We start from the raw sequence: 24,673 nt of genomic DNA on the forward strand, positions 1-24,673 counted from the left end.
AGATGTGCGTGTGGGTATGGATGTGATATGTGCGTGTGGGTATGGATGTGAGATGTGCGTGTGGGTATGGGCGTGTGCCTTGGTGAACATGTTGTCAGAGGACAACTTTCTGAAGTCAATTCTCTCCACTGTGCATCTCAGGGGTCAAACTCCACAGAGTCATCTCACCTTCCTTTTGGGACAGAGTCACTCACTGGATCCGAAGGTTAAAAATCCAGCAAGAGTAGCTGGCCAGTGAGCTCCGGGGAGCCTCCTGCATCCCTCCTCAGGGCTGGGATTTCTGGCATCCACACCATGCTTGATGCTTCATTTTGAAGCTGTTGATCTGACCTTGGGTCCTCATTCTATGTGGTAAGTACTTATCGACTGAGCCATCTTTCCCAGCCCCACAAAACAGTTCTCAAGAGAAGCAAGCAAATCTTCAATGCTTTGAAAGCAAGGATGTAGCTGCTCTTGCACAAGAACGACTGCAAGGATTTTGAGATCTGTACCATATATACCTGCCGGAGGTGAGTGTGGGGAGCAAAAAAGCTGGGGGATTGGCCAAGATAACCAGTCCTGTAAAGGAGGGACGCTATGAACCAACCACGCAGAATACCTGCCTGTCATCACAGTGCCTGTGCTTTACCACCACAATGCTACATGGTAAGACTCTGTCTCAAAAACCAAAGTAACGAACAGAAATCCACAAAAGAAAACAACACCTTTAAAAGACAAACAAACAAAACCCTCCGAAGCTTTTCCCTATAAAATACCAGCAGTGTGCTTTCTGCTCCCCTTGGCAACCACCTTTCTAGTTCAGTTTCTAGGCTAAATTCTAACTGGCAGAATAAACCTTGCAAAAAACTCATTTGACTTGTGCAGAGGCGTGGATTTCCCTTCGAGGTTTCGTGACTCTGGATCAGTCATCCAGCACACTGATGGACCACGGTGGACACGAGGAGACGCTGTCTCAGGTCCAAAGTCTCAACAGTGAGAACTGTGGTCAGGGTTAGGACTGGCCTGTGCAGGAAGTGACAGAGACTTGACTGGGAATGGGAAGGGCCTTGAAAGGTCACGTGACCGAGCCTGAACTGAATCCCATATGAGCAACAGAAGCTATGGAATATATTGATTGATTGTTTTTTGTGACAGGGTCTTGTTACAGTTTAAATTGTCAAGTGACATAGTAGGTTGATTATTAACAAAGATGATGCTGGTTTCAGAATCCAGAACAAGATGGAGAAGACATAAGGAACAAAATATTATTATGACGATACAAGCTAGAACTTTAAAATAGAGCTTTAAACTTCAGCAATGGAAATAAACAAGAAGGGGAAAATTCAAATACCAGATAGCTAGTTACAGTGTGAAGGGGAGTCACACCTATGGAGTAAGAAAGAGGTTTACAAGATCAGTGTCCATAACAGCTTTAGAAACCACTTCACTTTTGTCCCATATATTTATTTTAAAGGATGGAAGCCCTATTTACCTTAATTATTCTTATAAGAATGACATGAAAGAGATTTTTGAAATTATAACTCAAAGTCATTAAATAAAAGAATTATTATGACCACCCTAGATTCTTACCCCTCTACTTCCTGTATCAGATACGTTCTCCTTCCTACATTTTGGCCTCTTTGAATAAGACTAAAATATACAAATCTTAATTCAACTACAAACTGAGAATAAAATCTTCAGCTAAGGCTGGAGGGATGGCTCAGTGGTTAAGAGCACTGACTGCTTTTCCAGAGGTTCTGAGTTCAATTCCCAGCAACTACATGGTGGCTTACAACCATCTATAATGGGATCTGATGCCCTTTTCTGGCATGTCTGAAGAAAGCAAGTATATATATATATATATATATATATATATATATATATATATATATATATAAAATAAATCTTTAAAAACCCAAAATCAAAAAACCAAACCAAACCAAACCAAACCAAATCAAAAAACCTCCAGCTAATCTGGAAGAATGCGGCATGGCTCAGCTGAAAGAACAGATATGAGAATACACAAATTACACCAGACAACCAGAGCAGCGGAGGAACAAAGTCCGGCTTTGCTCAGGGATTAAGAGAGAAGTTCATGGTCTAAATGAGGATGTCCGCTGAAGACTCGGGCTGAGAACGCCAGCCCATCAGAAGAACAAACCATAAGGTGACTGTGGTGTTGGAATCACTGAAAAGAACCCTCTTTCCAAGACTGGAAGCAAGAGCTGAGAGAACCCACCGACTCCAGAAAGGAAAGCCAAAGTTCGAATCCATTTAATTCTCTGTCTGAAGCATTCATTTCATACAGTTAAGAAATGGGAACCTCTCTAAGTAGGTTGACAGCTGCTGTCTAGAGCAGCCGCTTGTCCTGGCTTGCACAGGCTTCAGGCTACAGCTCTCTTGTCCTCCCTCCAATCTAAGTCCAGAGCAGGAAATGAAACTGAGAACACAAAAGAATGTATTTTACTTAGAATATGAGTGAACAACGGGAAAAAGCCTCTTGCATTGGTCCCCTGTCTGTAGCTCCAACAAGCATGGCATTGATCATTCTCGTCACCTTTTCTCATATTGCTCATGAAAATTTTCCTTGTGAGGTGCAGATAAAATGCTTGAATTATTTCTAAGTTATCTGTAGTCACATTTTATATGAGACTTGGTTTCCTTGGTGTACTTAACTGGTGTATCATGTTGCAGCCACTAAGCCACAATGAGCTGTTTCTGTGGCTATTTCAACCAAGCTGAACTTTGAAGTCCCAACCTTCCGTGGTGTTCCAGTCTATGACACATTTATTTTCCGCCCATTACTTTTAGTGGTGAAGCAGATAGCTACTGGCAGCACAGACACTTATTATTTCATAGCTAGAAATGTTTTTCCTAAGAAATGTAGGAAAGTTTATAATCTATCGTAAATCCTTCTCACGTGCTACATATTGCTAAGTGTAATCTACATCTGCTTGCTCCCTTTCTAACAAGCAGGGGGTCCATTATGGTGTTAATGAGGTCTCAGCGGGGGCGCACATCCAAGCTCAGTTTGGGCATATTAATTTGAATAACAAATTGAACGTTGGAAAGCGATTTTTAGACTTCTCCTTTCTAGAACAGTACCTGCATCGCTGCCATCATGGGTCTGCACAGGGGCTGAGTTGAACAGAGGTACAGGTTGCCTGGCATATGTGGGGGCCATGGACACAGGGTGTGTCAGGTTCATCCCCAGGACCATTACAAAATGTATTTAGGAGAACGAAAGGAATTTCAAATACTCCTTTTCTAAAATGATTTAAAAAAAAAACAACCAAAAAACAAAAACAAAAACTAACGGACACAAACCTGAGGCTAAAATGCATTAAATGATGTGCACCCTCACATGACAATGCTGAAGGGTGGCTAAGGTAAGGGAAAACATACATTTATCATTTTTATCATTTCTAATCTAAGAGTGAAAAATATCTGGGTCTCAGACACCAATTGACACTTAAAAAGTGAGAGGCGGGCATGGAACAGAGTGGCGCGCTCAGTTCACAGTGACTGCCCATGCTTAAAGAAAGAAAAGGCTTCTGCGGCTAAAATCTAACCAACTAATTGCGCTATCACAACTGAGGGACAGCAAGCTGACCCTCTGTGGTCCTCTATGGCACGGGGTGTATGTTTCAGTTTCAATTCTAAAATCCCCACCAGGAATTTGCAAATTTCTGACTTTAAAAGTGCAGCAGGCTAATTTTGATTGTTGAAAGGAAGATCAACATCAAACAGTCACATGACATAAAGAAATTAAAGATACCCTGAAAGCTACGTGCGACTCGCTCAGCAGCGGACCCTCCTTCTCCACAAAGCTCGGCTCCATTAGATGTGGACTTCCCTCCATGCCCTCTTCTGGGCTCTGGCAGGCTGAGCTTTCTCCGGGAGTCAGTGCTTTTGCAAGAGTGTCAAATGCCCTGTGAGGAGGTGGCAGAAGCTGTGAGCTTGTCTCCAACAATAACATGAAATTCTTATGCAAAATTCTGGAGTTGAGATTTAAGTCAAGGGGACTGTCTAGCACGCATTAGGCCCTGGGTTTAGTGCCAAGGCCCTAGTACAGAGAGGGAGGTTTAAGCCTAAAAATTCTTTGGCAAATAGGGAAGGGCTATGGCTCAGTGGTAGAAGGCTTGTTCACAGGAGGCCCTGGAACCCACCTCCAGTGCTGCTGTCTGAGAGAGGTATGTACATGCAAAACAAGAAAACTACAACTAAGCACGCTTCAGGAAATAGCTGCCATGTATGACAGTCAGACTGCTGGATTGCAGTGACCTTTGGCACTGTTTCAAAAATCAACAAGTTAAACTCAGTAAGTGTACTTTGGATTATTGTGTACTACCATACTACCAAGAAATTACAATCTCTTCAAGTTTGAGAGAAATCCTCACACTTATCCCTACATATACAAATTATTTATACCAGACTTCAGCACTAATTTTACGAGATACACTCAGGGCTCGTGAAACTTGGAATGGAGTGTGTTTGGCATGTTGTACTAACAGCAGATTTTTCAGTTAAACCTTACAGTGCCTTACCCTTTTCAAGTCTTAAAGAAATACTGTTTCCAGAAACTTTTATCGATAGTTAAAAACTTTAGTGCAAAGACATTTTGGTCAATTAAAATGAGACTCAGAAGATGAGACCACACAGACTCTACCTTGAAACGTCACCATTGGTCTGAATGTCGTGATGAAAAGCCCCGAAGGATGTATCCCCATTGCGTAAGCTCTGCACCACAGGCATATCCCCACCGCAGTGAGAAAGGTCCTTAGCTTTGCCGAGATTCGCTAATGACGTGACCACACTGGCCAATGTGCTTAAGTCTCCCTGACACGATTCAGCCTTTAAGAAAAGAAGAAAGCACTAAAAATTTGCAAGGTGGGACTGATATATTTTAAAGCCTTAAATATCAAATTCTAGATCATGAAATACTAAAAGAAAATCATATTAGCAAATTAAATTGATGAATACAGCAGCTCGTGTCTGTAATTCCCACAGCTCACGAGACTGAGGCAGAAGGATTGCCATAAATTCAAGGCCAGCATGGGTTAGTGAATTCCAGACTTTGCTGGACTATAGAGCGAGAGCCTGCCCTGAGAGTGGATATGAGTTCTTAAAAAAATTTATAAAAGTTTAAAAGAAAAATTATACTACTCTAGTTACTAATCTATCTAAGTCATGTTGCTTTCTCTATAAAAAGATATTAAATTAGGTAAAAATTCAAATTCTTTTTTAGCATTGACTTAATATTATTAAAATTTCCATTTTTTTTAAATTAAAACAATTTTAAGTGTATGGGTGTTTTGACTGCATGTATGTCTGTTTGCCACATGAAGCCTGGTGCCCTCAGAGGTCAACAGAGGGCACTGGACCCCTGGAACTGGAGTTATGGATGGTTGCAAGCTGTCGTGTGGGTGCTGGGAATTGAACCTGGGTCTTTCACGGAGCAGGGAAACCTCTTAACCGTATAGCTATCTCATCTCTCCAGGCCCAAAGATTTAGTTTTATTTCTTAAAAGATGTGTGTTTACCTGTGTCTCTGTGTGGTTATATTCATGACTGCAGGTGCTTGAGGCTAGCAAGCAGCACTGAATCCGCAGGAGGTGGAGTTACAGACGGCTGTGAGCCGCCTCGTGCAAAGGCTAGGAAATGAATTCTGATCCTCTGTAAGAGCCATCTCTGCTCCTACCCACTGAGCCATCTCCCTAGCCCCTCAGAACTTCTTACGGAACAAGCTGGTCTGCGATCTGAACGCATCATCGGCTGCCCCTTTTTGTCAGAGGTGTTGTCTATGAGGCTTCAGCTAAAGTCGCTGCACAGGAAGAGCAGGTGCACTCTCCCTTTTCCTTCCTTTCAGCTCTCAATCTTAAAGGCAATGAGCTGACTCGAGGCAACTTCTCAACGTGATACGTGAGGTTTTGGAAATATTTCCAATGCAAAGGTTTTAATATACCCAATGCTTCGGTTTATTAAATTCCTTTGGGGCCAGGCATTAGTGCCTTAAGGGCTTGGCATTACACCTCTGGGTGCTGGGATTGAACCAAGAACCTCATGTGTGCAACATGTGTCCTTCCACTGAGTGACAGACATCTCTGTACTGTGGGGCTGAGTGCTGCAGAGCCAGAGCCCAGTGCAGGGAGAAGAGCCTCTTCCCACAAGCACCCTCAGACCTTCTCAGGGCCAGTGAGACTGCTCAGAGTAAAAGCACTTGCCATTAACAATGGGGATTTGAGTTTAAGGCTCAAATCCCATGTGATAGAAAGGGAGCACCCTCATGATGGAAAGGGAGCACTGACCCCAGAAAGCTATCCTCTGACCTTCATGTGTATTGTGGTGAACACACACACACACACACACACACACACACACAGTAAATACAAATGGATTTAAAAATAATCTCTGTGGGGAATGTTTTCTTCTTCTCATACAGTTTTTGAAGACTATAGAAATTTTCCACATTTTATCTAAATAAAGAAAGCTTTTCGATCTGGGGAGATAGCTTAGTGGGCAACAGTGGTTGCTGTGTAACACAAAGGTCTGAGTTCGGATCCCCAGCACACACACACACACACACAAAATCACGTGTGTTCCATAATCGTGACACTTGGGGGATACAAAGATGAAGGATTGCTGGGACTCACTGGCTGCTAACCCAATGGGACATCTGACTCTGGGTTCAGCAAGACCCCATGTTAAGGGAATAAGGCAGACAGCAATAAACAGCAGTAGATACCCTCTGGCCTTAGTAAACATGAGGGTCCCCCAAGCATGTGTGTGTGTGTGTGCTGTCCTTTAGACCCCGTGACAAATGAAGGTCTGCTCCAGTCTCAAGGCACTCTAGTGGTTGTGTAATCTGAAAGCACAGGCAATCTCTTCCTCCTCTGACGCCCCCACCCCGCAGCCCCCTACCCCACCCCATGCTCAGGAAGGTTGGTGGCTGTAGATAACCCTGACACTCAAATGAATGCTTTGATTAGTACACCAAGAGTTTCTTCCTCTTTTTTAAAAGATGTATGTAGGTATGTATGTATTTATGTATGTATGTATACAGCATTCTGCCTGCATATATGCCTGTAGGCCAGAAGAGGGCGCCAGATCTCATCATAGATGACTGAAAGCCACCATGTGGATGCTGGGAATTGAACTTAGGACCTCAGGAAGAGCAGCCAGTGCTCATAACTTCTGAGCCATCTCTCCAGCCTCCAAGAGTTTTACTTGGAGCTATCTTAAGTATTGGCACAAATAAATCTAGCAGGGAAAATAAGAGGAATAGAGGTGAGAAGTCTGTGCTATCCTTCTGCCTTTTCAGATGGGTTCACAATGGAGCACAATGACCCTCAAATCCAAGTGTAGCCCAGGCTGGCTGCCCTTGTCGTCATCGCCTTTCGAGTTGCTGGGATTACTGGCAGTATTCCATTCTGTTTGATTTGGATTTACTCTAAAGTTAATTTTCCGATAACATTTATTTTAAAATGAAAGAAACTGGGAACAGTTTTAAATGTTCGTTGCTTTCATGTTAGAGATAACATTTTAAATAGTATAGTGAAGAATTTTATCAAGTAAGTTAAGCTTTAGAAACATGAATTAGAAGCTGGAGAGATGGCTTAGCAGTGAAGAGCCCAACTGCTCTTCCAAAGGTCATGAGTTCAATTCCCAGCAACCACACGGCAGCTCACAACCATCTTTAGTGGGATCTGATGCTCTTCTCTGGCATGCAGTCATATATGCAAACAGAACATGCATATACATAAAGTACATACATAAATAAATTTTTTTGAAAAGAGGAAACAGGAACTATTGTTCTGCAGTAGATAGAGCATGGGATGGGACTAAGGGCTCAGACTCCCACAGGATGGGGGCGGGGAAGGGGGAGAGGTGGAGGAGGGTCTTTAATTATGCTACATACCTTATCTGGTGCCACTAGCATAGCTGGCTCTGTTTTGATTCCAGACGGATGAATATTCACAAACATTCCTGAATCCAACAGTCCAGCTGACCTGCAACAGATGAGGCACAGGTTTTAGTCTCAGCAGATCCGGGAAGAGAAGCAAATGATGCACTAATGTCAGCTGCAGGGCACCTGGCAGTCTCGCTGTCTGTTACAAAGGTTGGTGTTGCAGCTAGAGGGCTTCGGAGGTCTTTGCGGATGTAGATTTTTTCTGTTGAAGCTGCACAGTTGGAAGATTTTTCTCTGGAAACTTCAATGGGTTTTCTTTCACACTGAACAGCTACAAAAACATGTTAAATAATTACACTACAATACAGACTCTATGGAAATCTGTAAATCTAAGCTGCTTGTTTCCAACATGGCTAATGAGAGAGACACTGCTTCCAGCTGAATTCCAAAGGCAGCCATCAATCTTTACAAAATCCACGCACTTTCAACAACATTGCTCCCTGTATTAGCATTCTGACTGCTGTGAACAGACACCATGACCAAGGCAATGCTTATAAAGGACAACATTTAATTGGGGCTGGCTTACAGGGTCAGAGGTTTAGTCAATTATCATAAAGGTGGGAGAATGGCAGTGTCTAGGCAGACATGGTACAGGAGGAGCTGAGAGTTCCACCTCTTGTTTTGAAGGCAGCTAGGAGAATGCTGGCTTCCAGGAAGCCAGGACAAGGGTCTTAAAGCCCATATCCATAGTGACACACCTACTCCAACAAAGGCACACACATATTCAACAAGGCCACACTTCCAAATAGTGCCATTCCCTGGGCCAGGCATATTTACACCCCTATTAGTAAAACTGGTCAAATTACCTGTGATTCCCACCTCTCTCTATTGCAGCCCTCCAATGGAAGAAAAACAGAACGCTTAAAAACCCTCACTATCAAGAAGGAAGAACTAAAGTGACATGCCCTTTGTATATATAGAGCTAAAGAAAAAGAAAGTTGACCAATTGAAGATAATACTGATAGAAAAGGTCTAAGTGGTGCCTTTCTAGTTAAAAAATAAATCTGTAGTACACATAAGTTCATCTATATAATATGCGATATCTGTAAGAATTTTGTAATACCTAAAGAGGAGGCAAAACATTTGCTAAACGGATTTTCTTTTGGGGCAGAGGGGAGAGCAAACTGTCAGAAGATTTCAGGCACCTCTTAGTTGTCCCCGTGCTTTGCTGAGTTTCCAACCTTTCTCTGTTAAGGTGGCAACAGTGTAAGCAGGCGCAGAGAGCTGAGTTGAGAAAGTGAGGAGGACACATTAGCCCACGGATAGATCGGTATTGGCTGAAGTTACCAAGAGCACATTTTGGGCATCTGTCACAAAGCACACTGCTGTCTAGCTACCTTTTTGTTTTGTTTTGTTGGTTTTTCAAGACAGGGTTTCTCTGTGTAGCCTTGGCTATCCTGGAACTCACCCTGTAGACCAGGCTGGCCTCGAACTCAGAAATTCACTTGCCTCTGACTCCCCAAGTGCTGGGATTAAAGGCGTGTGCCACTACCTCCGGGCACTGTCTAGCTACTTTAACATACACAGTTCTAAGTTTTACAATGTAACACTAACAATGCTACTGAAAATTTAGGAAAGGCAACAAAATCACTAAAAATTCTATTCTACACAATATATTTTTAAAAATCTGAGACAACTTACAAAAATCAAAATTTGAGTGCTAAGCGTCAACTGATATGCTTGTCACGGGTTATTGTGTTACCAAAAATATTTGTTTATTAAGTAATAAATACATTTCATATTCTATTGTTAGTTGGACAGCTATGGATTAAAAGGCCCAATGCCATGCATGGTTTGAACAAGAAGAGCTTTGCTGGAGAAAGTGTGTTCTTGTGAGTGAATTTTGAGGGTTTATATACTCATTCCACTTTCTCTTTGGGGCTAAAATGTCATCAGCTTACTTCATGGTCCTGCTAGCTCAATATCCCTTCCTGCCCTCTGGAACCATAAACCCAGATAACCTTATTCTTCCTTTAGTACTTTTTGTCATGACATTTTATCACAGGACAGAAAAGCAACTACTAGGCCATGTATACTTGAGCTGCTTAAATGTGCTAACTCGTATGCACTTTCCATTTGCTGAAGTGTTATAAACCGCTCGTCCTTTAAGTCAAGTACATACAGTCTTGTTTCATCCCAAAGGCAATGCATCGCTGCAGCCTGCAGTACTGGCAGCGGTTTCGGTGGTGCTTATTAATAACGCAGTCTTTGGATCCTCGACAGGAATAGACTAGGTTTTTTCGGATGCTTCTTTTAAAGAATCCTTTGCAGCCTTCACAAGTTATTGCTCCGTAATGACGTCCTAGAGATGAAATGTTTAAAAACATACTATAGGTCAGACGCAAAATAAATTCATCTTTTTGTTAAAACAACAACATATAAAACAAAATTGTGATTTTGAGATTCTGACAAATTTTTTTTTAGGATTTATTTAAGTAGAAAATCAAACAACCATATCCAGAGTAATAATGATACAGAATTTTAAATTTTATAATGTAACATTTAAAATGTTAGAGCACATAAAAATGAAAACATAAAATTTTACATCTTGTGCTGGTGATTTAGGAAGCATTCAATAAAATTAGCCATTAGATTAAAAAAAAAAAAGTTAGAGAACTTAGGAAAGACAATAAAATCATTATCAAAAATTCTATTATTCACGTTAAAATTTTTAATTCTGAGAAAACTTACAATTATAGTTTTGTCATACATTGTGTAACAGTGTGTGGGTTGTTTTTTTGTTTGTTTGTTTGTTTGGTCGGTTGGTTTTTTTTGTTGTTGGTTTTTCTTTTCCTCCTGCTGAGGACCAAATCCAGCACCTTAGACTTGTTAGGCAAGCATTCTACCCCCTATCTGCATCCTTGGTTATAACAGATATTTTAATATTAAAGCTATATGATCTAGAAAAGTTAAAAGTGCTGACTAGTCATGGAAATACAATCATCTTTCTTTGTGAGTTCCACTTTCAAAACTGTTGAGTAAAGCTACTGAAGTCTGTGGCTAGAGAGAGGGATCAGCAGGTGAGAGCACTTGCCACTCTTACAGAGGGTCCAGGATTGAGTCCCCGCGCCCACCATCCTTTGGTAGCTCTATTTCCAGAGAACTGAAATCTCTTCTAGCCTGTACAGGTACTGGGCACACACACCCATGTATACACACATGCATGAGAGTACACACACGAGCACACACAATATTAACAAATTAACGTAGGTTTTGTAATGAAATTTCAAAAAATTTAACAAAACCAAGCTGGGCCCTTAAACCCCGTCCCATCGAAACCTGTGCATATATATGATCAGAGTCTAAGTGTGTATCTCTGACAGGAAGTAAGCGATGGTCAAACTTAAATGGCTTATCACTGAGCACTTATAACCAACTCTGAGAACAGCCTACTCAGTCTGTCTCCAGCAGACCCTATCTGATGGCAGAAGCTAGTCAGGGCTGGACCTGGTTCATTCTAAATCTGTTGTGTGGAACTGCTAATAAAGGCTAACCAAAGAATCTTCTACTTCTACAACTCAATGTCCTCTGAATTCCTGAAGCAGGGTTTGGGGAAGTACGTTAACAATATATTAACACCATAATGTATTATTAAAGACCGCAATTGATTTTTCAATGATTCCTTTGGTAAATTTAATTTTTACATTTAAAAGTTTTCGATGTGTTTACCTCTAAACAGTGACACCAAAACAAATATTTTATACCATTAGAAATCAAATTAACTGACAATGAAATAAAAATAAAACAAAACAAATAAAAATCAGAGAGGCCATAAATATGAAGCATAAAAACAACATATTCTTCTGTTTATTTTTTAATTTTAGAGGAAACACAGTTGAGGATCAGTAACAGTTTAACATACACAGGATTATTTTTAATCATACCTGATGCTTTGTCTCCACACACAACACAAAGATCAAAAACCTTATTTGGTCCCTGGTCAGGAGAATTTTCTGTTAAGAGCTTTTAAAAAAAGAAAAATGTTATTAATTATAACAGCTTCATGCTGCCTAAAAATATGGAGTTGGAATTACTTCCTACTGTAACATGAATTACTCTTAAAACTGAGAACCCTATTAATATGGATGTACCAGTTATGCTAGTTTTCTTTCACACATAGGCAAAAACATTGGTGTTATATGAGGCAAAAACCGTGAGTTTCTTTTCACATCTTCCACAATAATCACAGTCCCATTGAAAAACAATAAGTGGCCTGGGTGACACACACCTTTGATCCTAGTACTGTGAGGTGGGGTGGCAAAGCCACCCAAGGCCAGCCTGGTCTACTTAGTTAATTCCAGTCCAGCCAGGGCTATATAGTGAGATTCTCAAAACCAACATACCAAAACCCAACTGGTGGTGACCCCGTGGTTAAGAGCACTTTCTGCTCTTGCAGAGCAGGTTCAGTTCCCAGCACCCACATCAGCAATTCACGACTGAGGGGTAAGACTAGTTCAGGCATTGATGCCTCCTTCTGGCCTGCACAGGCGCCTGCACACGTTACGCATACACATGTCCTCGGGTATATACTACATATGAAATAAATAAATCTTTTTTAAAAAGCTCAACACACAAATACATGAGTGTTTTGAAATGTAAGCCACTCATACACACTGATGTTGTTTATATAAAATATGTGTAATTATTCTAAAAGTTCTAAGACCTTTCATGACATTTGCGTTTGACAGTTCAGAACCCTTGCAAACTAGCATTGAATGGCACAGCAAAAACATAATAAAGCTGGATGCAGTGATTCGCGCCTGTCACGCCAGCACGTGGGAGGCTAGAGGGGTAAAGGGTCTGTGAGTTCAAAACAGCCTGGGCTACAGGAAGACCTTGTGTCAGAAGGATGAGCCCGGCTGCCTCCAAACCCCAAAGTGACAACATAGTTGTGGATTAAAAAAAAAAAAAAAAAAAAGTTGTGGATTTTAAAAGAAAAAGTAGTTGTGGATTCTTTTTTAAAAAAGAAAAGGAGTTATACATAAACTCTATCAATGGGAGTAATTATAATTATGCAATTATGACTACTACATAAAAACACCATATAACTGGCCATAGTGAGACTAGGTGAGGTGCTCCTGGGTAAACTACTAACCTATTAAATCACATCGAGGGCGCCACTAGGTACAGGTGAGGGTGCGGCAAAGAGTTGTAGTTTCTTCTTTCAGATGTACTTTTCTATCCATCTTTGTCTACCCGTATAAGAGACTTCCTTCCTTCCTTCCTTCCTTCCTTCCTCCCTCCCTCCCTCCCTCCCTCCCTCCCTCCCTCCCTCCCCTCCTCCTCCTTCTTCTTGTTCTTCTTCTTCTTCTCCTCTCTCTCTCTCTCTCTCTCTCTCTCTTTGGTCTTTAATTCTTTCTTTTTTTATTATTAGATATTTTCTTCATTTACATTTCAAATGCTATTTTGAAAGTTCCCTATACCCTCCCCCTGCCCTGCTCCCCAACCCACCCATTCCCACTTCCTGGCCCTGGCATTACCCTGTACTGAGGCATAGGATCTTCACAAGACCAAGGGCCTCTCCTCCCAATGATGGCCGACTAGGCCATCCTCTGCTACATATGCAACTAGAGACGCAGTTCTTGGGGGGTACTGGTTAGTTCATATTGTTGATCCTCCTACAGGGTTGCAGACCCCTTTCTCTAGCTCCTCCATTGGGGGCCTGTGCTCCATCTGAGAACAGACATCTTTTACCATCACTTACCTGGAGGTGTGGTGCGGACAGATCAGGACTGGTAAAAAACAACTGGTTGACACCTGCAGCATCTGGGGTTGTAAGGAAGACTTTCGCTGGCGTGGATCCCTCGTGGTTGGCCAGAATGAACTGCTTGCCCTGTGTGCTATGGTCAAGTGCTGTCACGATCTGGATTTTCTGTCCAGTCTGCTGCTCTGTAACAATCTAACACAATCATGGCACATTAATAACTGGTTCAACTCAATCAGGTTCGTTTGCTTTTTGAGACTGGTCTGGCTACTTAGCCAGACTGGCCTTGAACCCATGACTTGCTGCCTCAGCCTCCTGAGTACTGGAGAACAGGAACACGTACTACCATGTCTGACTTTTGTGTTCTTTAATGAATCAGTTTTAACCTCAAAACAAAGCTAGAAAAGCCAGTTATATACCTTTTAAAGGGCAACACTACTTCTAATAAAATTCTGCTAGAAACGAGCATGTGTGAAATTTGCAAAGGTGCAACGGCAAGGTTAGTTGACATCACTATTTTGATTTCTTCTTTCTCTATGTCTCACTTAGACCACTGGTTCTCAACCTGTGGGTCCCGAGCGCTTTGGGGAATGCAAGAGACCCTAAGAGATTTACATCACAATTCACAAAAACAAAATTACAGTTACAAAGTAGCAATGAAGATAATTTTAGGAGGAACCCTTGGCAAGTAGGCAGGCAGGCTGCTGTTCCTCCTCCCCTCTGCTCCTCCTCTTCCCCTCTGCTCCTCCTCCTCCCTTCTGAGGCTCCTCCTCCCCTCTGTTCCTCCTCCTCCTCCTCCCCTCTGCAGCTCCTCTTCCCCTCTGCTCCTCCTCCTCCTCTTCCCCTCTGTTCCTCCTCCTCCTCCTCCCCTCTGCAGCTCCTCTTCCCCTCTGCTCCTCCTCCTCCCTTCTGAGGCTCCTCCTCCCCTCTGCTGCTCCTCCTCCTCCTCCCCTCTGCAGCTCCTCTTCCCCTCTGTTCCTCCTCCTCCTCCTCCCCTCTGTTCCTCCTCCTCCTCCTCCCCTCTGTGGCTCCTCCTCCCCTCTGCTCCTCCTCCTCCCTTCTGCTGCTCCTGGTTGCTGTTGTTTGACAAGAAGGAGTTGGAGATACCCTGAAGACAAAGGTTGGACTGGCCCTAAGAAATATGACACCCCATAGAGCCTGTAGAGGTGTGTGCCCCCTTTCCCTCTAACCCGTTCTCTCCCAGCTAGTGTGGTGGGGTTGGAAGGGATTGGGGCAGAATAAGGGTTGGAAGAGAGGCAGAGATAAGAACCCATAAGTAGCACACAGAAGTACACACCGGGTTGTGCTGGTGGCAGGGAGGTTAGTCAGGGGTGGTCACGGACCACTGCGCTGAGTAGTAAGGGTAAGAGTGGCCTCTGCTGTGACAGGACAGTATGCCAGAGTAAACTCATGGAAGAGAGACCCCCTCAACAATGACAACTTTTATTTCAAATGAAGTGTTTCCTAAAATAAACCTTAGTAAATTGATTTAATATTTGACTCAACTTTCACATTTGTTTCAATATTTTTTCTACTTTTCTGAAATTATTTTGTGTGCAAAGTTTCAAAGTAAGTTCTGAATGGCTAATGAAGTTTTTTTGTATTGATTAGAGCTGCTATCGTTTGAACTTTCTTTGTTGAACATTAGATTGGATTAGGTAAATACTTCTCTTTCTTGCTACTGTTGGATTAGGTAAATACTTCTTTCTACCATGTCTTTCTACCATGTAGCTTTGTTTTGTTTTTCATGTTCTCAATTATATTTTTTCATAGCTATCTCTACCATTCCCAGACTCTAACTTCAATAACTTCCAGCATCCTACAGGAGTTGGCTTTGAATCACCAGTTCATTTGTAACAAATGTTACCATGGGTCTTACTTAGGGTTTCAATTGCTGTGATAAAACATCACTACCGGGCTGGTGAGATGGCTCAGTGGGTAAGAGCACCCGACTGCTCTTCTGAAGGTCCGGAGTTCAAATCCCAGCAACCACATGGTGGCTCACAACCATCTATAACAAGATCAAGATCTGATGCCCTCTTCTGGAGTGTCTGAAGACAACTACAGTGTACTTACATAAATAAATAAATCTTTAAAAAAAAAACAAAACATCACTACCAAAGCAACTTAGAGAAGAAAGGGTTTATACCGTTTACATTTCCACATCATACCCCATCACAGAAGAAAGTGGGGCAGGAACCTGGAGGCAGGAACTAAGGCAGAGGACCCATGCTTACTGGCTTGTTCCCCATGGCTTGCTCAGCCTGACTGCCAGCACCCAGGACCACAGCCTGGGGTGGTACCTTCTGCCCACAGTGGGCTGGGCCCTCCCATATTAATCATCAATCAAGAAACCACAGGCTTACCCATAGGCCAAGGCAAATTTTCTCAAATAAGGTTCCTTCTTCCAAAATGACTCTTAAGTCAGGTAGACAAAAACCAGCCAGCATACCATGTTTTAAGCTGTTGTCTGTTCTATTTCAGATTGTTTCTTTCAACAATACCCATTGTAATTAAAAGTCCTATATTAAGTCAGCTTTTAGAAAAGAGAATTAGGTATATGCATGATCTAACTGCCACTGGGTTAAAACATTAGACTCATAAAAGGATATTTATTTAATACAGTATAATGGAATAATTGAAAAAGAAAGACAATAAACTTGGTCTTCGATGGAGAAGAACTGTAATTAGGTAAACAATTCTCTACACTCAAAATGTCAGGAGCCAGCTATCATGTCAAATTTGACATTGCATGGTAAAGGTGCCAAGGAAAAGAAAGCTTTGACCCTGACTTGACCCCAAGCTAGAGATCAGGGCCAAGGGGTTGGGGGTGGGGGGGGGGTGGGAAGGAGGACACTAGCCCCAAAGCATGAAATCCCACCAATCCCTGAGCTTTCCCCACAATCAGACCACCCTGGAAAGCTCTGCTCCCCAAGAAACCCTATATAAACCTGTCTCCTGCTCAGCTACCTGCCGCTGACGTTTTCCCACCCAGTAAATCTCCTGTGTGAGGTTTGCTATGTGGTGTGACTTTGTGGTAATCCTTGGCTCCCAGCTGCCAGGGTACTTTTTCCTTCAGAGCTGTAACACTTGCACTGGGGAAACCTTTCTCCCTCACAGACATACACATCAAGATCAATGACAATGGAAAGGACACCTCCCTAGCTGTCGTAGAGGTGGTCCAGTTCAAAGGGAGGGACAAGCCAAGAAAAGTCATTCTCAAGCGGAACTTTACCAAGTTTCTCCTGGGCTAGAATGACGACAGGGCGAAGCTGTATGATGCTATGGAAGAGTCCCTGGTGACAGGGGACACTTCTTGCTTTATCTAGTCCCACAAATGTGTGCTCTGGCAAAGTGCCCCAACCCCTGCCCAGGCCCAGGCCTGGGAGCCTTTCATTTGCATTCATGACTGCCTATCTGTAAACCAGTGAGCTGCTGGGACAGATCACAGGATCTCTTATACAACTGCTCAAGGAAGTTCCCGAGGCCTGGGGCCATATTCAAGTTCTACCCTGGCTGTCCAGTGGGAATGAAACAAAGAAACTAGGGTTGGGAGAGGTATAATAAAATTTCCAAGATAATTAAAAACCCTTTATTCATTTAAAAACAATTCATATACTAATAGGAAATAACTTATGAAAACTAAGTTTATTTCTCCACTAAATATGCAGTAGTAAGAGTCGTAGTAATTTATATTTCTGTGAACTCTTTTACTGTCTACTTAATGAAGTTGTAAGTTCATATCTGTCTCTTCATTCGACCTATTAGGATATGCTGGTTTTGGTTCAGATTAAAAAAACAAAAACAGAAACACCCCAGTCTCACATATGGAAAAGAAGGGAATAATTTAATAGCATTTCAAGCTGTGGAAATTGTCCATTGGTACCACACCAAAACATGATGTGTAGCTTTGCGAAAGATAGCTACAGCATGGAATCAGGAATTCTTTTATATACAAATGGAGAATAGAGCGGAACAGGCAGAGCTCTGAAGAGACAGATATTTTTTCTTATGAGATTCTCTTGCTCCTGCCTCCCGAGTTCTGAGATTATAGCTGTGTGCCAGTAGCCTAGCAAATAAATAATTTTTTTAATAGGTACTAATATCCTGAGGAAGCTTTAATTGATTTTTTATTTCACTATCAGCCCGACTATTAACATAAAATTCACTTATACAAGGTAGTTGAAACTACCTTAGCTATTAACATTGTGTGTGTGTGTGTGTGTGTGTGTGTGTGTATGCAAGTCACAGTACAACTCTCTGGAGCTGTTTCTTTCCTTTTACCTTTCTGTGGGTTCCAGGGTTTGAACTCATGTTGTCAGGTTTGCTTAGCGAGTGAAGGGCCTCTATTTGCTGAGCCAGCTCAAAGGCCTGATCCCAGTCATTATTAAGGACAACTCTTGCCATAAGTAGCCATATGTGGTTATTATCAAACTGTGTGCCAACCATCCTGGATCATACATACCACTGATCTGCATTGTGCCTGATATTTTTATATTTTTAAGTTTTTTACATTTACTTGTGTGTGTGTGTATGTGTGTGTGTGTGTACGCATGCACACACACACACACACACACACACACGTACATGTGCATACACTCCATAGCATACTTGTGGAGTGGGAGGATACCTTTGAGAGTTCATTCATCCATCCTTCTTTCCTTTCTTTCTCTTTACTTCTTTCCCTTCCCCCACTTTCTTCCTTTCTTTTTCTGGGGACCAAACTCAGACTTAGTGGCAAGCACCACTATACAGATGAGCCATCTCCCTGGTTCCTGATGGGCTTTTATTCGGCCCTACTTTATAGCAGCCTACCTCTCTTTCCCACAGTGAATGGAGGCAGAGAAGGTCACTAAGACAAGATAGTGTTGTACTATAATTCCAAGGCCTGGCGTGCCCAGTGTTTTAAATCACTTAAAAAAAACTAACCATGCCAGCCAGGTGGTGGTGGTGCACATCTTTTATCCCAGCACTCTGAGGACAAAGGGAGGCAGATCTCTGTGAGTTCAGTGTTATACAGATTGAGTTCCAGGACAGCCAGGGCTACACAGAAAAATCTTGTCTTGAAAAATCAAAAACAAAAACATGACAGACTTGGTCAAAATAGTTCAGACGGAAGAGTCAAGATGAATACTGTCTACATGAGTAATGATGTCAAAACTTGGAATGAAACCCTAAAAGCATGCCATAGCATGGTTACTTTTTGCTAAAAATAGGATGCAGTTATTTCTGAGTGATCTCAGTTTTCCTAAAGACAAACGGCATTCTCTAATCAGAGCCCCTCCTACTCCTAAGGCTTTGTTAGCTTTTTGCTTATTTATTGTTATAAACTTTTTTGTAGATGTCACTAAAGTCACAGTCCTTACCTTATTCTGTTATTTAAGTGCTGCCAACTGCATAGGAAGGCTATCCGAAAGCTGAGCTATCTTTCATCCCAGTGCTTCCATAACCTAATGCGGACATTTAGCATAAAGAATGGAGGCTAGGTAGGTCAGCAGATAAACTGTAAACTACACATACCTCACCCATCTGTTGGTCGATAATTTGATGTGCAATTTCTTCTATGGTCGCCATGATCTAATGGTCAAAATATCTGCCAAAGATGAAAGAAAAAGCCTTTTTACAATTACATACATAAAACATTTACTGAAGAAACTGTAAGTGAAATTATATACTACCAAAGATTTTCTTTAAAATAATCCAGTACAGGTAGTGGTGTATGGAAGGGAATTGCCCAGTGGTTAGCAGCCTTCCTCATGCTCCAACGCCTTAATACAGTTCCTCATGGCATGGTGACTCCCAACCAGAAAATTACTTTTGTCACTACTTCGTAAGTGTAACTTTGCTACTGTTATGAAATATAAATATCTGATAGGCAGGATATCTGAAATGTGTCCCCAAAAGTGTCACAATAGGCTGAGATCTACTGGACTAGACCGAATAAGATTTGCCATGTACTAGCAACGGTGCACATTGGCAGTTGCTGATGGGACACCCTGGGGGATTTATATAACTATTCCGCTTTTGTATACTCTGACATACTTGTTTTAAGAAGCTATTCTACCTGTGTGGGTGGATAAAGCTGTTCTATAAGCCAATGCTGTTATATGAAATTCTTGGTCTCTGGAGTAGACATTAGTGTCCACCATCATTGCTGTCTATACCTTTGAAACAGGGTCTCTCCAGGAAGCTGGGGTTCATGTTTTCTTGGCTAGGCTGGAAGACGGCAAGTCCCAGTAATGCCTACCTCTGCCTGCAAGCCATCAAAGACTATTTAACAAAAGATCAAGCATACAGATTTACTATTACCCACCGTCTGGATAGTCATCAGAGCCTGGTTTTATCTATAGGATCTGGGCTGTCACTTACTAAACGTGACACGCTAGCTGTACACCCTCCTAACTCCTGCAGTTTCCATGCTTTTCTCCAGACACCTGTTTGTTTGTTTTTAAGGTAGGGTCCCAAGTAAGCTGTCTGGCTTTGAACTTGCTATGTAGCTAAGGATGACCATGAACTTCAAACTCTTGCCTCTACCTAAGCACCGGGATTACAGGCAAGTGCCAACATAGTCTACAGACTGTTGATGGCTCAAACGAGTCTACCTTCCCAGAAGAGTAATTTGCCACTGTACATCAAAAACCTTAAGTTGCTTACCTGATCAGCCCTTGAGGCTGAGTCAGAGTTTCAAGTTCATGGTCGGCCTGTTACAGACTGCTAGAATTCAGAGTTGTGATCCTAACTGTAATAGCTACTAAATGCATAGTTTATTTTATAATACCCTTCGGGCACTTAACCTGAGGCTGCTTCTTCAGAAATAAGACAGCCGACACCATCTCTTTGAGTGGTTAAAGAGTAGATAAGTGAAAATACACGCGCATCTAATGGTCCCTAACAGGTAGTAAGCGTTCCATGTAAGTTATCGGAATGAACGCCGTGCTCACTACGTGAGCAAGAGGACACAGAAGAACAGACTACTGAAGACTTAGGAAAAGCTCATACAAGAGACAGTTGAATTAGTCGTTGAAGGGTCATGTATTTTTATTCGCCTGAAGCAGAGGGCAAAAAACCTCGAGGATGAGGGCTGGAGAGAAAGCGCCGAGGTTAAGGGCGCTGGCTGCTTTTCCAGAAGGCCTGGTTTGATGCCCAGCACCCACGTGGTGGCTCACAATTGGCTGTAACTCTAGTTCCAGGGGATCCCAGCTCCTCTTCCGGTCTGTGTAGGCATGAAGCATGCACACAGTGCAGAGGCATACGTGCAGACGATACAGCCACGTAGATTACATAAAATTATACTTCAAAAGCATCGGACACTCCCCTTACCGCTTGGGTGCTACGAACCTTGATCACAGCCTTGTACACATCCGCCCGACCCTCTCTCTTCATCCCTTCCACAGAGATGGCATAATGAACAAAAATCCCCTCGGTTTATTAAACTATGGCTCTCCACCCCATACAAGACCATGCAGTGGTCAGCACAGGAGTCAGCCCGTAGCCGGCAACAGTAAAAAGGTTTGTAAATGTGTAGTGATCAAAACTTAGTTCAGCCGGGCGGTGGTGGCACACGCCTTTAATCCCAGCACTCGGGAGGCAGAGGCAGGCGTATTTCTGAGTTCGAGGCCAGCCTGGTCTACAGAGTGAGTTCCAGGACAGCCAGGGCTATACAGAGAAACCCTGTCTCAAAAAACAAAAACAAAAACAAAAACAAAAAACAAAAAAACCCAACCAACCAACCAAACAAAAAAACTTAGTTCAGAATCAAATACCCAGTAAATCCAAGCTGTTACTGACAGCACAGGTCCATCCACGTCGTATGGAACCATGTCACTGAGATTTCTTTTTAATTTTATTTACTGTATGAGTGTTCTGCTGCATATACATCCGAAAGCCAGAAGAGGGCATCAGATTGTCTAATCAATGGTTGTGAGCCACCGCCTGGTTGCTGGGATTTGAACTCAGGACCTTCGGAAGAGCAGCCAGTGCTCTTACCCGCTGAGCCATCTCATCAGCCCCCACTGAGATCTTTTTTCTAAAACACAGAACATGTGCATTATGTACTGTGCATGCTGTCATAACACAGGACACCATGGACTCTGCCTGAAACATGTCAGTTCAGACTACTGGGTGCAATGAAGTTTCTTTCTCCCATATAAACTTTCCTGTTTTTACAGAAACATAATGGTTTGACTACATAAAACCATAATGTCATTATGTAGTTATAAAAAAATTTTCAAATATTTTCCTACCATCTTTCTTTAGCATCTAATTACCAAATTAGTACTGAGGTAGTTTGATGGAGAATGGCCCCTATAGGCTCCTATGTTTGGCTACTTGGTCCCCAGTTGGAGTTGTTTGGATAGATTAGCAGATGTGATCTTGTTGGAGGAGGTGTGTCTCTGGGGAAGGCTTTGAGGTTTCAAAAGATCATGCAATTTCCAGTTAGCTCTCATGTGTGCACTCTCTCTGCCTCTGGTTGCCTCTGGTTGCTGCCAGGCACTACCCTGGTACCACACCTGCCATACTCCCCGCCAGGATGGTCATGGACTTTAGCTCTCTAAAATTGTGAACCCCCAAATTGCATGCTTTCTAAGTTGCCTTGGTCATGGTTGTCACCACGATAGAAAAATAAGATGAATACATTACTAGATTGTACAAAGTATTGCTTGATTTTAAAAACTGCTATTGAGGGGTATGGAAGGATGGATCAGCAGTTACCAACATATGCTGTTCTTACACAAGACCAGAGTTCAGTTCCCAGCACCCACATCAGATAGCTCACCATCTTCTGTAACTCCAGCTCCAGAGATCTGACATCTGGTCTTCATGGGCACCTGTACTTATGTGTACCCTCTACCCCCAACGTATTCACATATGATTATTTTTTTATTGAAATTAAGTATGTATATTAGTCAAGGTTCTCTAGAGTCACAGAACTTATGGGTAGTTTCTATATAGTAATGGAATTTGTTGATGTCTTACAGTCTGTAGTCTAACTCCCCAACAATGGTCAGCAGCAGCTGTGAATGGAAGTCCAAGGATCTAGCAGTTGCTCAGTCCCACAGGGCACACAGGCGAAGAGAGTAAATCTTCTCTAAAGTCCTTATGTAGGTCTCCAGCAGAGGGTGTGGCCCAGATTAAAGGTGTGTGCCACCACACTTAGATCTGGGACTTTCTTTGTCCCAGATGACCTTGAACTCAGAGATCTCCTTGCCTTAGTCTGCTGGCATGCATAGCCACTATACCTAAAGATCTCCATGCCCAGATCCAGGTCAGAAATTTGTATCTCCCAGCCTCAAGATCAGGATCACAGATGAGCCTTCCCATTCTGGATTGTAGTTCATTCCAGATATAGTCAAACTGACAACCAGGAACAGCCACTACACTATGTATGAATGTATGTATAAGTTTTTCAAGGCATGGTTTCTTTGTGTAGCCCTGGCTGTTCTGGAATTCCCTTCGTAGATCAGACTGGCTTTGATCTCAGAGATTCGCCTACCTCTGCCCCTACCCTTTGCGGTGGGATTAAAGGGGCATCACCATACTTGGATCATAAAAAATATTTTGTTCATGTTTTTCTCCTCTCCCGATGCCTCCTCATCTCCCTACCCATCCGATTTTGTATTCTTTCTTCTCTCTTTAAAACAAGAAACACACATATAAAAGACACCCTCCCCACACACAAAACCCCCCACAAAAATGGAAATCAAAATAAGAAGCGAAAGGGTAGTAAGATAGAAAGTGCCCAGGCGACTGGAAAATGCCACTGAGTTCCTGCTGTGTTGGGCTGTGTTGGCACCTGCTCCGCTCCAAGGTGAGACTCTGTTGGAGAAGCCCTACTGGTCCTTTGCTAGACGGGAGAGACTGCAGATAGCATCTTGTTCAGGGGTGGGAATCTCCCCACTCCTTGGTCAGTACTGGGACCAGTCTGTCTTGGAGCTCTGCAGGCCTTGTGCTTGGTGAGCACAGTCTCACAAGAACTGCTGTTCTGTCCTTTTCTGGAAGCTGAATGTTCAACTGCAGCGAGACGAAAGCCCGGAACAACATCCCTCAACCATTACTGTTGCTTGTGCACTTGATTTTATTTTTTAATTTATTTATTTTGATTTTTTTAGAGTCAGGGTTTCTCTGTGTAACCCTGACCATCCTGGAACTTGCTTTGTAGACCAGGCTGGCCTTGAACTCAGAGATCTACCTGCCTTTGGCTCCCAAATGCTGGGATTAAAGGCCTGTGCCACCACTGCCCAGCTATCAAGACAGCATTTTAAAAATTTAACCATAAATGTAATTTCGTAAACTAGAGCTAGCATGTATTTTAAGAATGATAAGCAATATTCACTTGTACTTTAGGACAACACTGTTTTTCAGTTATGGATTATTGGTTTTGTTTGTTTGTTTTAAACAAAATCTCAATCATTTGATTTTACCAATGAAGATTCAGGAGCCAGATGATGGAGTGAAAGTCTGCTAGCACAGAGAGGCGGAGAAAGCACCCAGCTGACCTCCCTCCTTGGGCGATGTCCCAGAAACAATGCCCCACTCTCAAGCTGTCTCAGAAAAACCTCCTGTCAACCGACTGTCCCTCCCTTCTACTTCCTGTACGCCTCTCTATCCGTCCTCCTGACTTCTCCTTACTCTGCTTTTCTTCATAATCCAGTGCTCACTTCTGGTCCACTGGATGCTTGTTCCCCCTCGCGACCTCTATTTCACCCTGTTTATAATATTCAAGCAGAAAGCTCTTCAATGAAAGGTATGCACTGAGGCTGAGCCACACCTCAACTAAAAAACAGGTTTTTCCAGTAAATAAAACAATCTCAGGGTTCACAATGTGATCAAATATCCTCCAATGGATAATGCTAATGGATAATTGTCTGACTCTTTCCAGCCAGGTTGTAGAACACCCAAAGTGGTTAAAAAAAAAAAAATTAAGTGAAATCATCTTTGCGATATAGATTTATTTCTAATAACCCTGGTGATGGGAAAATAAATAAATAATAAAACCCCCATGGCCATTTTTTTTTTAAGATT

The 24,673-nt window shown here is 42.4% G+C and overlaps 1 protein-coding gene across 2 annotated transcripts in view; it reads right to left on the reverse strand.

Annotated features, from left to right (window-relative positions):
• The window catches only part of Nr2c1 (nuclear receptor subfamily 2 group C member 1), a 58,671-nt gene that overhangs the window by 30,357 nt on the left and 3,641 nt on the right, over positions 1 to 24,673 (reverse strand). For both annotated transcript variants that reach the window (XM_021204807.1, XM_029542615.1), the window contains exons 2-9: positions 19,172 to 19,244; positions 13,652 to 13,846; positions 11,832 to 11,910; positions 10,070 to 10,249; positions 8,071 to 8,218; positions 7,897 to 7,987; positions 4,649 to 4,833; positions 3,758 to 3,911 (exon numbers count right to left, since the gene is read on the reverse strand). In XM_021204807.1, coding sequence (XP_021060466.1) covers positions 3,758 to 3,911; positions 4,649 to 4,833; positions 7,897 to 7,987; positions 8,071 to 8,218; positions 10,070 to 10,249; positions 11,832 to 11,910; positions 13,652 to 13,846; positions 19,172 to 19,225 — 1,086 coding nt within the window. In that variant the 5' untranslated portion in view covers positions 19,226 to 19,244. The remainder of the gene's footprint in view (positions 1 to 3,757; positions 3,912 to 4,648; positions 4,834 to 7,896; positions 7,988 to 8,070; positions 8,219 to 10,069; positions 10,250 to 11,831; positions 11,911 to 13,651; positions 13,847 to 19,171; positions 19,245 to 24,673) is intronic.

The sequence above is a fragment of the Mus pahari genome, chromosome 9, assembly GCF_900095145.1.
Source record: "Mus pahari chromosome 9, PAHARI_EIJ_v1.1, whole genome shotgun sequence".
Taxonomy (NCBI): Eukaryota; Metazoa; Chordata; class Mammalia; order Rodentia; family Muridae; genus Mus; species Mus pahari.